Consider the following 15786-nt stretch of genomic DNA (forward strand, 5'->3'; position numbering starts at 1 on the left):
AAAAATTTCGATTTTGCAAAAAAAAAATTAAAAAATTGTATGTCTTGCGTTACAAAATATTTATTTTGATAGATATCCCACTCGCATCCCACTAAGGGACTAAAAATATCTTAAAGGAATGGACCTAGGCTTTCTTTTGAGCAAAAAAAAAAAATTAAAAAAGGGCACATATTGGAAAAAAATTTTGATTTTGCAAAAAAAAATTAAAAAATTGTATGTCTTGCGTTACAAAATATTTATTTTGATAGATATCCTACTCGCATCCCACTAAGGGACTAAAAATATCTTAAAGGAATGGACCTAAGCTTTCTTTTGACTACAAAAAAAATTTTAAAAAAAGGGCCCATTTGGAAAAAAAAATCGTATTTGCAAAAAAAAAAGTCAAAAATTGTAAGTCTTGAGTTAAAAAATATTTATTTTGATAGATATCCCACTCGCATCCCACTAAGCGACCAAAAGAGTCTTCAAGGATAATATCTAAGCTTTTGTTTGACCTAAAAAAAAAGATTAAAAAAGGGTCCATTTTGAAAAAAAAAAGTCAACAAAGTTTTTGATTTTGCAAAAAAAGTCAAAAATTTGATGTTTTGAGTTACAAAATATTTATTTTGATAGATATCCCACTCGCATCCCACTAAGCGACCAAGTAGGTGTTCAAGGAAAATATCTAAACTTTATTTTAAGAAAAAAAAAAAAATAAAAAAAAATAGCGTATTTTAAAAAAAAGTCAAAAAAGTTTTTGATTTCGGAAAAAAAATATTAAAAATTTTTTATTTTTTTTTTTAAATATTTTTTTTCGAAAGATCGAAGAAATAGCTATCTATACTATTTGGAACACATTTTGCTAAGAACAATAGGTAATAAGTTACATGGATAAGAAAAAACCCCTGTTTGACCAAATTGTCAAAATTTTACCCCCTATAACTCAGAGAGTTCTCGACCGATGTTGTTGAAAAATTGTGTCTGAGTTACTATCCAATAGAGCTAACCTTGGTGCAAATTTCATCCCGATCGGAAGACATCGATTTCAAAAGTTGGTTCACTTGACATGAAATCCCCCATATATATATATGTATTTTAAGTCCATTAAGAGAGAGATAGAGAAAAAAACATATACAAAAACACTTAATATGCTTACACAAACATAATTACACTACATATACTGAATAAACCCTCGTTTTCTTTTTTAAATATATACTATAATGTTTTGTTTTGTTTTTATTAATTATTTTTTGTTCGTAATCTTATTAATTTGGTAGACGTATATTCTCCAAGAAAGACCATAAAACAGCTCGTAAGGAAACAGGCCAACGCTAAAGAGTACACATTTTTTAGGGAGAGGTGGAGGAACATAGAATACTAATTATATAGACCATCAATCATTGGGCTATATAGAAATATGCTGTTTGTATGTTTTTTTTATCATTTTCAATAGAAATACCAATTTAATAACAACTGAAGAATGTATTGCACAGTGAACTAAGTGAAGAGAATAGAATTGAATTTTAAAACACATAATTCCAACATTTTAACGGTTTTTGGGCCTTTAAACTGATTACGGAAGATTATGCATACTAAATCGATTCTTTTTGGTAAAGTTCATTTTAATCATTTTGTAAAGTGTTTGGAAGGCACTTATTTTTACACTGAATAAAAGTGAGCATTAAATCGAGATTTCCCCGATGGCTTAGTGAACGGCGAAAACCAGGCCAAAGAAAAACGTCCAAAAACCGATTGTATTGATTTTAGCCGTGACTTTTTCGCCCATCTGGCTTCTTCTTTTTTAAGTTGTTCAATACCCTAAAACGACAGTAAAAAATATAGTTGTATAAAAAATAAAAAAATAATTTATTTAATTAAATATTGGGAAATTATGCTTCATATCGTTAACTAAAAAGCAAGCTGCCCTAACTAACATTTTAATGATTATACGGAAGAGGCTAAAAACCAATTCAAATGAAAAGTATTATTGTATTCAAAGGGGGTTTTTTCTGTAATTCGATTCGAAAACAAAATCATTCGAATTTGTATTCATTAATCATATATTTCGAATATATTTTCTTTCGAATCGAATTACACAATACACCATAATCAGTATAAAAATCGATTTGGATTGCTTGTTAGAACCGTTTGCATTTTAGGTAATGATATGAAGCATTCAAAACAATACTCACCGTTTGATCATTGAGTATGGCAGTTAATTGGGTGGCCAACATTATAATCGTAAATATGGCAAACATTAAAGCCTCAAATGTTAGGAAAAGCAACAGAAATATTGTGGCCGGTGGAGAATACGGCGAACATTGGCGCCATTCATTGCGCACACATTCAGCAAACGAAGTTAAAACCAAAAATATGGCATGTACAGATATAGATGCTATATAAAACTGATAAAATAAGGATTCTTATTAAAAAAAAAATTATAATGACATTTTGTTAAATATACAGTGAAAATACAATCCAAACTTTTTTTCAAAACTATATTCCATAATTTCAGTTTTCAAAAACATGGAGTTCTATCAAATATAAATGTATATTTCTAAGATAAATTCGAATTTACTAATTTTTCTACTACAATTAAGTAAAATTAAAGTTTAAACAAGTAAGAGTGCTATATTCGGCTGTGCCGAATCTTATATACCCTTCACCAAATTATACTTAAAAATTTTAAATATTTTTAGGTAAACAAAATTTAATTTTTTTTTAGTTGTTTTTTTCATTTTTTTGGAAAAAAAATGTTTCGATTGTTATTTTAATTTTTTTTTTTTAAATTTAAATTTTTTTTTTTTAAATTTAAAAATTATTTTTTTTTTTAAATTTTAAAAAATTTTTGTTTGGTTTTTTTAATTTTTTTTTTTTTGAAAAAAAATTCGGGTTAAAAAGTTTTTTCCCGATTTTGACCCATTGTAGGTCCAACTTACTATGGTCTTATATACGTCGTTGCAAATGTCTTTGAAATATCTATCATTAGATATCCATATTGTCTATATTAATGTCTTAGTAATCCAGATATAGGTCAAAAATAGGTCAAAAATCGAGGTTGTCTTGGTTTTTTCCTCATATCTCAGCCATTTGTGGACCGATTTTGCTGATTTTAAATAGCAAAATTCTCGAAAGCATGTCTGACAGAATTATTGAAGATTTGGATCCCGAAGATATCTGGGGTTTTCAGAAAACTGATTTCAACAGACAGACGGACAGACAGACAGACGGACATGGCTTAATCGACTCCGCTATCTATAAGGATCCAGAATATATATACTTTATAGAGTCGGAAATGAAAAATGTAGAAATTACAAACGGAATGACAAACTTATATATACCCTTCTCACGAAGGTGAAGGGTATAAAAACACATTACACAAAAACAAGTAAGACTGTGCCGATTCTTATATACTCTTCAGCAAAGTATTTTTTATGATAAACTAGTTGACCGCTCCGGCTTTGCCCGGTAGCTATTTACTAATGTCAGTCCTTCAAGTTTCACCAAAAAATTTCTCTTATTAAGAAAAATAAGAAGTGAAAAGGAGGTAAAATATTAAAAATTTAAATTTAATATTTTTTCTTTACAAACCTTCTCCTAAAAATTTCGAATCGAATAAAATAAAAATCAGCCAATTCGTTCCAGCCGTTGTCACGTGATGCCATTTCATTTTTATATAGATATTAAACCCAATTTGTGGTAAAAATAAAATTTTGGTGAAAAAAAGTTTTGGTGTAAAATTTCTGCATTTCCGAATCAAATGATTTTCTGTTTCTTGTATCGAAAAAGATCTATGCTGAAATAATACTGTAAATACTGAAATTTCTAAACAAATATTCCCGGGAAATTTTTCCCGAATAGGAACTCTCTAATATCAATATATCCGTTATAGTACAACATATACAGTTATTTAAAAAATTGCTGTATAAGATTTTTACCTATTTTTGACCTGGATTACTAATATAGAGAATATGGATATCTAATGATAGATATTTCAAAGATCTTTGCAACGGCGTATATAAGGCCGAATTTTCACATATTTTTTTGTCATACAATTTTTTTCACTAATATAAAAAAAAAATGTGAAATGTAAAATAAAATTTTGGAGAAAAAAATAAAAAAAATTGCCATAACATTTTTTTCACTGATAATTATTTAAATGAAATTTTTTTTTTAATTTTTTAAAGTACATATAATGTAGTGAAGGGTATATAAGATTCGAATATAGATGTCATACTTGTTTTATTTGTATTTTTCATTTTATTCATTGTAATATATAGACATTTAGGCCAATTCAAATATAACAATACATTTTACACATAACTATACATAGAGAATTATACATAGAGACGAGACACTCCGATTTGTCAAACAAAAATAGACTTAGGTTTCTGACAATTACGTCTCTTCTCTATGGTACCCTATGTAACTATAGATATACAGAGAGCCTCAAAAGTCAATGTATTTTTGAGAAATACATTGACTAGCATGTATTTTGTTGTTGCAAGAGTTGGGTTTTTCAAAATTACGTCTTGTCTATATGTTACCCTATGTTTTTGTACCTCTACCCATATATAACTAAACATTGATCGGAAACTCTTCTGTGAAAGACCTAACTCAGTCGACAAAAACCTAAGTGGTGAGAATGCATTAGTAGAAAAAACTATGTGAAAACAAAAACAACACTCGTAAGTGTTATTATTTTGAGTAATTTGTTTATTTGAGTTTTTTTCAAGTTTCCACTCTATGTGTATTTCTTTCTAGCATTGATAATAACAAAATAAATAATTTTATCATAACTCAGATATCGTAATTGATATAATTTAAAAAAATGGTTAAATTTTCTAAAACAATTCATTTTACTAAAGAGCATATGTCCATAAGATTATATATGAATGTATGTAACTTTTCCAACACATTTATAGAAAACAGAATAAAGTTTACTTTAATTAATAATTTTATCAGTTTTTAAAAGATATGTCGTAAATTGATTTTTCACTTATTAACTTGGGTTAAAATTTGTTTAAAAATGTTCCCAAATTTCTGTAGAATTTTACAAATTTTCAATACTTTGTTTGAACTTACCGTAAATAAAACAAAATATTTTTGATTATTTTCTCCCACACAGTTATTTACCCATGGACAATGATGATCCATTTTACGTATACAACGCTGACACACCGAACAGTGATGTGCTCTCTCCGGTTTAATACTACAACACTTGGGACACTTGAATATCATTTGTCCTTCCCGATAGCCCATTTGCTCAATCATTTCTTTGGTTGCATTTCCTCGGGGCACAGCACCCTGCAAGAAAACAGTGTACATATTCATATTTAACAATCATTACGCACAACTCTTATCTGGCTGACCTCTAATTACAACCACTTACCGGATCTGATAACATGGTGCGTATGTGTGAGGCAAAGGCTAAGAATGCTAACATTTGAAATATGATTGTATTCACTGTACTAAAAACGGGATGTGGACTGGGCAACAAAATGACTCGCATTACAACAAACTCCGCAAATAATATTAAAAGCCATGTTAGGACGGCACAAAAAATCCCACAAATATCCTTAACGCACCAGGCGCGGCCAGCGCAACAACGATTGTGCGGATCACCAGTTGACATACTATGCATGGGGCCATACATAACGCCCTTAAGTTTATTTTTAGCTAGTTCTAATGTTTAAAAAATTTTAATGATTTACTTTAAAGTTGCAAAAACAAAAAACTACAAAACTTTTCTGTAATTTTCACTCGAAATCAAAACAAAATTTTTCAATATACAGCTGTTCTCAATGATGGTAATTTAGCTATTTTCTCGTTAAATTTAGCGATTTTTAACAAAGTGAGTGGAAAAGTATTTTAGCTATTAAAGGAATTCAAGCGATTTTTTCAGTGTTGCCATGGTTAACAAAATATAATGTATCAACAAGAAACTTTTTCCGACATAACTTCTAGGGTTCCATATGAAAAAAGACGAATAGTGAAAATCGACTTTTTTACTCAAAATTATTACATCATATTAGGTTTTGAGTTCAAAACTTATGACATAAAAAATTGAACACCGACTTGCTGTGTGTAAACAAGAAAAAAAGCAAATTTAAAAGAGAATTGAAGAGACTTGCTTCAAGAAAAATTGCAGTTTGTAAAAGCAGACTAAGAGCTGACTAAATAAAAAACGTCGAATAGTCGATAAAAATCGAACAAAGTCCATTTTTTTATTTTTAACTTTTTTTGTAAAAATTTTATAAAATTAGTATTTCTTTGCTTATTTGTTTTCTAAAATTGTTTTTAATATTTATCTTACAGTATACTTTGCTAAAAAAAAGTATAAAATAATCGAAAAATATTTGTTTCAACTGTAGATATTATCAAATAGAAAAGTGGATATAGAAAAGTTTAGTTATATCTGGGATATATATTTTGGGTTTATATTGTATAAATTTTACATTTACGTACTTATACTAGTGATTATTTCCTGAATTAAAATTGTAGCAAAAATGTTAACATTTAAATCAATAATGAACGGATATTCAAAATCAATATTTGACTGTGATTTTATATATCGCAATCGCCGATTAATCAATTAATCTTAACGCATGAGTTTGTGATGTAAAAAATATCTCACTCATTTTTCTTGATGTAAAAGATTTAACATTTTATTCGTGATTTCTTGTTTACATATTGTCTCATAATCTATTTACATACATATAATTGAAAATTATAAAATCTTCAACACCTGAAGTTAAAAATCGTTTTTTATTTTATATAAAAATATTTATTTTATTCTTATATGAATAAAGTGTATTTTTTTAAAAACTAAAAACAATATTTTGTTCAATATAATAACATTAAATTAAGAGAAATGTTAAATAAATAAGTTGTATTCCTCTAAGCTGGTGTTAATTTGGCTTTTGGCTCTATCAATGCTATTAAACCAGCCATTGAGGATATTGCCCCTAGAATACCGATTGTACGCGGCGTCAGCTTGGTATAGCCCAACGCTGTCAAAGGAATAAAGAAATCACAGACATTCTTAACAGTGTCGACAAATACATCTCTGTGGCCTAAAACTAAGCCGTACGAATGCAAAGCCAAGCGGGAGAAATCTTTAGGAGAATTTATGCGTACAGGAATAGAGCGTGAGATGCCGCTCTTAGCACCGGCCTTGTGAAGATCTATTAAACGGAAAATCTCATAAACATCACGGCACAAATTCATGATGATTGAAAGTAACCAATATTTGTTGGCATATTTGCCCCATTTCTTGGCATCGATACTTTTAAAAAGTCCAGTTCGTGCTAGCCATAAAAAGTGGTCGGCAAATAGGAACAAGGCCTGGGAAATTTTACTCATTGTTAGGGTAACACGTATAGCCAAATCCGGATAGTGAATAGTGCGCAAGCTGCCATAGAAAACATCCAAACATTTGCCAAAACGTAATACTAAAAAAAGGAGTTATTTAAAATATATATTTCAATTAATATTTAATATATGTATGTATGTATACTTACATTTGCGGAATGTACTCAAAATATACTCTAGAGATTTGAAATCTTCAACCATGCCGGGACGCATATCAGCCGATTCCAAAGAATCCCATAATGCTCGTGAGGCGTATTGTATTAAGCTTATCAATAAAAACAAGAAAAATAAACTTATTGACAAAACAAATTACAAAGATCGTAGTTAACATACCGGGCAATTTTATCCCTTCCCGCTGCTTGGTTGTTAAGTTGTACCCATTTGTCCATGTTCATTGTGCGGCTACTTTGTTTTTGCAAATTTTCTATATTAACTTGTTTTAGCAACCACTGCTCTTGGAAAGCATATAATTAGTCTTGAGTTCTAGTTATAGTTTCTATTGCAGTAGGTTCAAGGTACAAAACGATAAACAAATAAAAATATTTTAATCCAATCAAAAAGAAAACAAAGATTATATTTGCAAAGTGATGCCACCAGGTATGCAAACAAATTGTCAGTAGAAATAGAAGTAAATTGCAGATGCGTACGCAGTGAAGGGTACTTATTTCTATACACAGATATGTAACAAATGACAGTTGTCAAAAAAATAATATCGAATAATATGATTATTTTGAAGTTCTACAACAATTTTCCAATGGTTTTGTGGTTTGCAGAGCGAGAGAAAATTTTCCATAGTCAACGAGTGAGATATCTTTCCAAACCACAACCATTTTGACATTTTCTTTTGATTTTTTTATTGCCATTTTACTGAAAGCAGCTGATTCACATCTGTATAATATGTATCTATACCAGTCATGGGCAAACACATACCACCATGAGTATATTTGTGTGCGTTAAGCAGCAGAGAGATGACTGACTGCACTGACTGTAATAAAAGAGAGAAAATCATAAACATAAAAAAATCCGCAACATAACCATGCTTCTACAAATGCTAAACAGCAACTGATTTGATTTTGATCTCTGAGATCGTAACAAAGCAACAAACAAGTGGTCATTTCAGTAAAACACAGACACACTAATACACACAAGCTTATAGTGTAGGTGTGTCAACAAAGCGTCAGCAGAATTTTTTGGCCTATGCACGCGTGCATTAGAATCCCAATTTTGCTCGTGACTGATCTATACATATCAAAGTTATATTGAAAAGTTCTTTTAAAATTTATAGAAAGTTGGTTGTCTGTCCTGTAAAAATTGTGAAAAGGAATTTTACTTTGATATTAAATATATTATAAATTGATTAGAACCCTCATTGGCTTACTTATTGTATGAAAACTGTTAAAATACACATTTATGCCGAATTTTGGCCAATATCGCTTTATATTACTCAAAAATTAATCCAGTGAAATGTAGCATTTTCGAATTGCCCACTCCTTAATATTTGTTCGTCATTGCCAGACTTTTCTATTTATAACATGTCTGTATTTACATTTCTCACTTGACAGCTACTTTCGTGTGTTGTTTGACGCGTGTCAACGTATAATCGTAAACACTTGTCACATTAAAAAAAACCCTTGAAAAAAGAAATAGAAAGTAGACCTGGTCAACGAATTGTTAATAAATTGTTTTAGATTTTAACAATAAATTTTCAATTAAATTAACTAAAATGGCGGTAAGAATAATTAATTTGTATTATTTGTAACCAAAATATAATGTTGTAATGTTTGAAACAGCCACAACCAAAGGGCAAACAAGGTACGAAAGGGGCCAAACAAATAGTGGAGGAAAACAAGGGCACATTAAGTTTTTATCGTAATATGGCTTTAGGAAGTGCAGTTGCATCCCTTTTAGTAAATTTTATATTCTTTGAAATTGGAAAGGTGACTGTGGTAAGTAATTTAAAATAATTGCCTGTAATCAACATAAAAATAACTTTATTTTTTATGAAGATTATGAGCTTATTGGCTTTGCTAACCTTGGGGGCTGCATATCAATTTATGGCATTTATGTCAAAACCAAAATTCACCGAAACAGGGGCTTTAGTTGATTCAGGCAACGATTTGAATATGGAAGGTGGTATTGCCGAGTAAGTTAATCACTTATAAATAAAACAAATTTAAATTAATTAAAACTATATTGTAGAAATGTTAAGGACTTGATTATTTTAACCTCGGGCACTATGCTGTTGGTATTAATCTCCAATTACTTTTGGTTTTTATTGCTGTTGGCACCCATTAGAGCTTTATGGATGCTTTGGGGTAGTATTATCAAACCATGGTTGGATCAAAAGAATTCCCAAGAAGAACCCGAAGTAAATGAGAAAAAGCAACGAAAAATGGAACGTAAAATGCGTCGTATGAGATGAAAACATTTAATTAGCTTTATTTAATGGTCTAGTTTAGAAATTTATTAACGCATTGCTTAAGACGCCATATTTTGTTTGGTAATGTTGGAGAAGGCTTTGTATAACATATTCCTATACCCCGGCGAAGTTACACTATTTTTTCGATTCAAAAAGAAAAAATCGAATTTGTATGTATGTTACCTATAAAATACATTGTAAATCGAAAATGTTTTTTTTTCAAACTGAATTACGGTGTAACCCCCTTTGTTTTAGTTAAGCTACCATCTAAGTCACCAAGCAACAAAAAATGTGACCAAGATTTTTAGTTGTTTTATTTTTTATGTTGTACAATTTATATTTTTCAGAGATTTTATTTTTTAAAAAAATATAATAAAGAATTTGTATTTTAAACAAAAATACAGAAAAAATAGTAACAAGTGTGTTTATTGAAACGTTTCTGGATCTAAACCGGATTTCTTCATTTCAACAGCAATAGAAAACAAATAATCATAACATTCAGCCCTAAAAAAAGAAAATAAATCAACAATGGTATTTATATAATCTGTTACACACTTACATAGTTTTTGCCTTCTCCCAAGTTGCACCCCAAACGTAAACACCGTGTCGTCGGACTAAAACTGCTGAACACCCGGGATATTTCATCATTGCTGCATACATGGAATCGGCTAAATCTCTTTCGAATGGAGTATTTTCTATAATTGGCACTATCAGTTTTTCATCATAACGTAAATAACGTTTCAAATCATCATCAAAAATGCCTTTGATCATTTCCAAATGCGTGCAACGAAATTCTTCGCCTGGCCACAACAAAGTAGCCATTACAGCATGCTGAGAATGTGTGTGTATGACAGCACCAGCATTACGATGACGATAGGCCAGCATAAATAGCGGTGTACATTGACTTTTTGATAAACTTTGGACAACAAAAAACAAAGTTATGTGTAATTAAAGTAAAATGTTTGAGCTAAATAGAACTTACTGCTTATAATCGGGTGGTATTTGTATATCTTTACCCTCTTCGTCCTGTACAAATAGATCCTCGGGTAAAATACGTTCCTTTTGTACACCACTGGGAGCTATGAAAATTTCATTGCTAGAAAATATTTATAACATTGTAAAGTGAAATGTGTAATATACACTAATTTTATTATTAGTATATCAATAATTGCTAGATTTGCTTTTGTTGTGTTCCTTAAAAATCATCTCCAAGATATTAATTTTGTACAAGGGAAAAATGATTATGCGAAGACGCATTTCGACATACATATAATGAAGGAAAAACACATCGGCTGCTCAGATTTTTTTGGACACCAATTTTTGATAATCAAGACCTTTTAATTATTTTAGGTGATATCTAAGATTTTGACGTTTAATTGAGTTTCCTAAATTTTAGAACGTTATAATTAATTATACAAATATTATTATAATTTTCATACCTATTAAAAATAAAAACGAGTTGGGCTTATTTCAAGCTTTAATATACTCAATAACCCCTGACCTGACGGTTAAAGTCTTTGCTAATTAACCCTATGATGATATTGGGATATTTTGAAAATTTTCAGATGTTCTTGGATTTTTTCAGTAAATTTACACAATAGATGATCATTTAGAATTTTTCATTTCGTAATCAAAGTACGTGATAATACTTACTTTAATTTAATTGATATACCACCACCAGTGCCAGTAACCCATCCCAAATTATAGAATTGTTGACATAAAGCCGGTATCAATTTTCGAGGATGCTCCTGTTGACAGAATTTCAAAATTACTTATATTTTCAGCAAATCAAATAAATAATTACTTACCAAAGGCAAATTGTCATAAATTGAAGACATCTTCTTAACACTTGCTTATAAAGTTTTTACCAAATTACTGATAAGAAGACGAGATAATGATAATTTAATGATTTACACCGACTTCATGTGAATAAGTAAACAAGTGATTTTGTGGTCACAAAACTTGCCACATGATTACAATTTTAAAGTAAAATATGGCATCTTGTACTACAGTACAAGCTCGATTATCACGACTAATTAAAAACCAGACCAGTCACGAAAACTGAATTTTCGCTATAACAGAACCCAAAATTTGTTTGAAAAATTGTATGTAATTTTAAAATTAGAAGAATTGTTTTTATTGATATTCATATTTAAAACATTTTTAAAGAAGAGAGATTTTGAGTTGCTTTTTTGGCAAATTATTTTTTAAAATAACAGCTTTCGGCTTATCATTTTCCAAAGCCCATTGTGTGCATATGTTTATCGATGTTATACAATCGTCCACCTTAATTTTGTTTTCTTCATGACCACCATCGTAAAACCTCCGATTCCGTGTCTGAAATTCTATTTGCTGCTCCTCATTACTTTTCACATGACAATTTCTCCTTGAATCCAGTTGTGTATGTCGGCATTCGTGAAAAGATGTTCCGTATCAATATGAGCTACAAGTGACCAAGACCTTTTGCAAAAATGTTTGGACCTAAAAAATGTTTATTTACTTAGAACAACTTACTAATTGGTGAAAATTAACTTACTCACTCGTTTCTCTAGCTAGCTCTCTCTCTCTTAATGATATTTTTTGTATTTATGCGAACTTTAAAAAAAATAAAAAAGTATTATGTGGGGAGGAAATTTTTTCATTTATTTATTTTTTTACAACACCCTGTCTGACAACTCTATATAATAATATGGCATCTTTTACTACTTTTATTTACAACTTTGCCTTGGGATTTTTTCCATTCTCTTTGTGCACTTTCTTCTGATCAATTTTGCAAAAAGAAAAAAACTCTCAAGTGTTCAATTATTGTAAATTTATTTTTCTGGTGAAACACAATCGGTAATTTTTAATTGAATTTTATAAATTATAAGAATTAACTAGTAATTATTAAAATTCTTGGTAAAATAAACCTGTATTTTAGCTGTGTAATTTATATAAAATATAAAGTGATAGAAAATGTATTGCCAACGAATGAAAGTTATAAGAAAATAATAAAACAATACACGTTTATGCAAAAATGTAAATTTTTTAAATAAAAAATTAAAAGTCTACATTAAAAAAGCGGATTTATAATTTATATTTGTGTTTATTCTACAAATCTCTATTGTATTTATCTTATATAAATTGCATTAAAACAAATATTGATTTTTTTCCCACACAATTTTTTTTGTTGCTTAATAATGTATACATTCTCAGCCGCAAATTTTTGCCAATAATAATATAATTAATGGAAAAATACCTTAAACTAATTTAAAATATCATTAGCTACTCTTTTTTTAATATTTAAACTGTAGTTTATGCAAATTTTCTATGAATAAAATGCCAATGACTTTCACTTGTGTGACAAAAAAACCTAAAAAATGTGTGAAAATTAGTCGTGTGTTTAGTAGAGGATTTTTGCGTTTTCATTCGTTTTTTGTGTTTATATACATAATTTCTTTTACACATTTATTTTCTATGACGTGTTCATTGTATAGTTTATTATCCCTTGCAATATATAATTCCATTGTTATTTATTTGTGAAAAACAAAAAGGTATATGAAAACTCAGTCAATAAGTTTTAGTTAGTTCTTTATACCAATCTGAGTTAATATAGGTAGTAACTCCTTACTGAATTCTTACTGCAAGTGAGTTACAAAAACCAAGGGGTTTTAGTTTTTGGAACGCATTTTAGCAAACAGACGGGTTTTATTAATAATATATATTTCTCTTTGTATACATCGGACGTAAATAAGGGTTTTTAACAAACTAGCCCCCTTATCAATTTCTAATTAATTTTTGTACATTTTTTTAAGGTTTCCATAACTTTAGTTTGAACTGATAAATTATGGTTGAACCATTACAATTATGGTCGAAAATCTATATTTTTCGTGATAGATATTACACTCAGATTTTTATGCTGAAGTCGATTAATCAAAGTCTATATATGAAAATAATAGTACATTTTCGGCTTTCATTAAAATTTACAAATTCAGGTGACAACGAAAAATATTTATGAGGACTTAATTTTTTCAAACGAATTTCAAATTTTCACAAAATGTTTTTCAAATGTTTGCCGTTACATTTTATAAAAAGTTTACCTCATTATAATGTAATTATGATACTCTTTTAAAATATGACTAATCTGTAATTAAAGTCTGTATGGGTCATTTTCTATAATTATACAGAACGATTATTGGGTTAATCGACTTTAAAGATGGTTGATCGAAAAATCGAAAATCGATTATTAGTTTTTCATACCATTCTATACTATAAAATTTCGCAACCAAAATATCAGCAAATACCACATTTTATCAAAGGTTTATAAAACTTTTATATTTGTTTACTGTTAATATTCACTTTTTATACTACCGGCTTGGCTAAAAATATATTTTCTCTACATCAAACTTTTCTGAATAATTGGAAGAAAAACTATACAATTTTGAAAATAAAATTAGTATTTTAAAATAAAATTAGTATTTAGACATACTGGTGTCTATTTAAAATAGAATGTTAGAAATGAAATCCAAAAAGTACCAAAATATGTGTACTGAAGTTTGCTCTTATATATACATATGTATATAAGAGAGTAATGAAGCTAAAGTGGTGCAAATAAATACTTTGGGGTTACAACACTTTAGCACTGATAGCATCAAATGTTAGCCAATAAAAAAACCATGAAAACATTAATTTTAAAAATTTCGTATAGTGAGAAAAATAGACAAATTGCTTTTAATTGCTTGAGTGAAATAAAAATTAAGCGGTAGGATTTTTCCATTTTTATAGAAAATATAAGTAACAATCTATTTCATCATTAATTCCATGAAAGATTTATATAAAAAAAATAATTTGTTGGATTTTTACAATTTTTCAATATAATAAATTGTGAAATGTTTCGCAATAAAAATTATTAAGACAAAAAGGTCTACTATTTTTAAAAATGTTTAATTTATATAGTCAAGTAATTTAATTTTGGAACGTTAAGATGATGCTATTTCTCAAGTTTCTGTTCACTATCTTTCTAAAAATTAATTATGATGTATTTGACTGATCTATTCTGAAAAAAACAGTTTGTCTCAATTCTCTCTTTGTAAAATGTAAGCGTGTAAATCATTTAAAATGTCGTACGATTGTTGATTTTGAATATGTTACTTAAAAAAAAAAATTGATGAGATGACAACATCCACAACTAAATAATCATTAAATACATCATATGATAATACGTTAACCTAATATTTGTATTACAAAAAGTAAACAAAAATGTTCAGCGTATAGTACAAATACGAAGATTATATTTAGTAGATGGTTCGTGTAAAATCCACTTCGTATATTAATCACAAATATGAATTTGCTCACATATACATACTTGTACACAATCTTACAATCAACACAGAGCAACGTTATGAAAGAAATCAACAATTTCACCGGCTTGTTTTTTTTATTTTAACAAAATACAAGGTAACATCATACGATGAACCCGGCAAACACTATTGGTTCGATTTTTTTTACTTTGCCTCCAATTTACTAATTACCAACGCAATAATCGCAATAATAATAATTGAGCATTAAATGGGGAAAAAGTAAATATTTTTAATTTAAAGTCTTATTTTCATACTTACTTACATATTTATGTATGTATACTTTTAATAACTTGTTTTCTTTAAAATTTAACATAAATATTTAATCAAAATGCATTATAATGAACATAAGGTCGTATCAAAAGGAATCCAAGAGAGAGAGTGGATTATAAATAGCTCACTTCACTTAACACACATTGCAATTAACACTCAATTCCATAAATCGTATAAAACCATACATATGTATGTGTAAACAATAAAAATCATACGACTATAATATAATTGGCAATTAAAATAGTAATCTTTATTAAATATTAAATATGGGTATATAAATTGTTGCCAGATTCGTATGATTTGTGGTCATAAAGAGTTTATTTTTGATATCACCTTTTTGTCATTTCGTATCCATAATTTATACAGTTTTGGTAATCCAGATATAGATCAAAAGTAGGTAAAAAA

The 15786-nt window shown here is 28.6% G+C and overlaps 4 protein-coding genes across 4 annotated transcripts; 1 reads left to right on the top strand and 3 right to left on the bottom strand.

Annotated features, from left to right (window-relative positions):
- Positions 1-1580: 1580 nt before the first annotated feature.
- On the bottom strand, positions 1581-5724 carry LOC135960130 (palmitoyltransferase ZDHHC3). The gene is made up of 4 exons (XM_065511354.1): positions 5372-5724; positions 5065-5286; positions 2172-2384; positions 1581-1797 (listed from the first exon to the last, which is right to left on the bottom strand). The coding sequence occupies exons 1-4, from the start codon at positions 5633-5635 to the stop codon at positions 1639-1641; spliced, it is 858 nt and encodes a 285-aa protein (XP_065367426.1). The 5' UTR covers positions 5636-5724; the 3' UTR covers positions 1581-1638.
- Positions 5725-6743: 1019 nt separating this feature from the next.
- Positions 6744-7867, bottom strand: Pex11 (peroxin 11). The gene is made up of 3 exons (XM_065511372.1): positions 7687-7867; positions 7503-7618; positions 6744-7433 (listed from the first exon to the last, which is right to left on the bottom strand). Exons 1-3 carry the CDS (start codon positions 7746-7748, stop codon positions 6880-6882), a joined length of 732 nt encoding a protein of 243 aa, XP_065367444.1. The 5' UTR covers positions 7749-7867; the 3' UTR covers positions 6744-6879.
- Positions 7868-8924: 1057 nt separating this feature from the next.
- LOC135960957 (transmembrane protein 208) lies at positions 8925-10184 on the top strand. The gene is made up of 4 exons (XM_065512384.1): positions 8925-9082; positions 9144-9299; positions 9360-9496; positions 9553-10184. Exons 1-4 carry the CDS (start codon positions 9077-9079, stop codon positions 9773-9775), a joined length of 522 nt encoding a protein of 173 aa, XP_065368456.1. The 5' UTR covers positions 8925-9076; the 3' UTR covers positions 9776-10184.
- On the bottom strand, positions 10074-11716 carry LOC135960956 (probable methylthioribulose-1-phosphate dehydratase). The gene is made up of 5 exons (XM_065512383.1): positions 11581-11716; positions 11426-11520; positions 10755-10868; positions 10332-10688; positions 10074-10276 (listed from the first exon to the last, which is right to left on the bottom strand). Exons 1-5 carry the CDS (start codon positions 11608-11610, stop codon positions 10198-10200), a joined length of 675 nt encoding a protein of 224 aa, XP_065368455.1. The 5' UTR covers positions 11611-11716; the 3' UTR covers positions 10074-10197.
- Positions 11717-15786: the final 4070 nt, after the last annotated feature.

This window comes from Calliphora vicina, chromosome 5 (genome assembly GCF_958450345.1).
Source record: "Calliphora vicina chromosome 5, idCalVici1.1, whole genome shotgun sequence".
Classification (NCBI taxonomy): Eukaryota; Metazoa; Arthropoda; class Insecta; order Diptera; family Calliphoridae; genus Calliphora; species Calliphora vicina.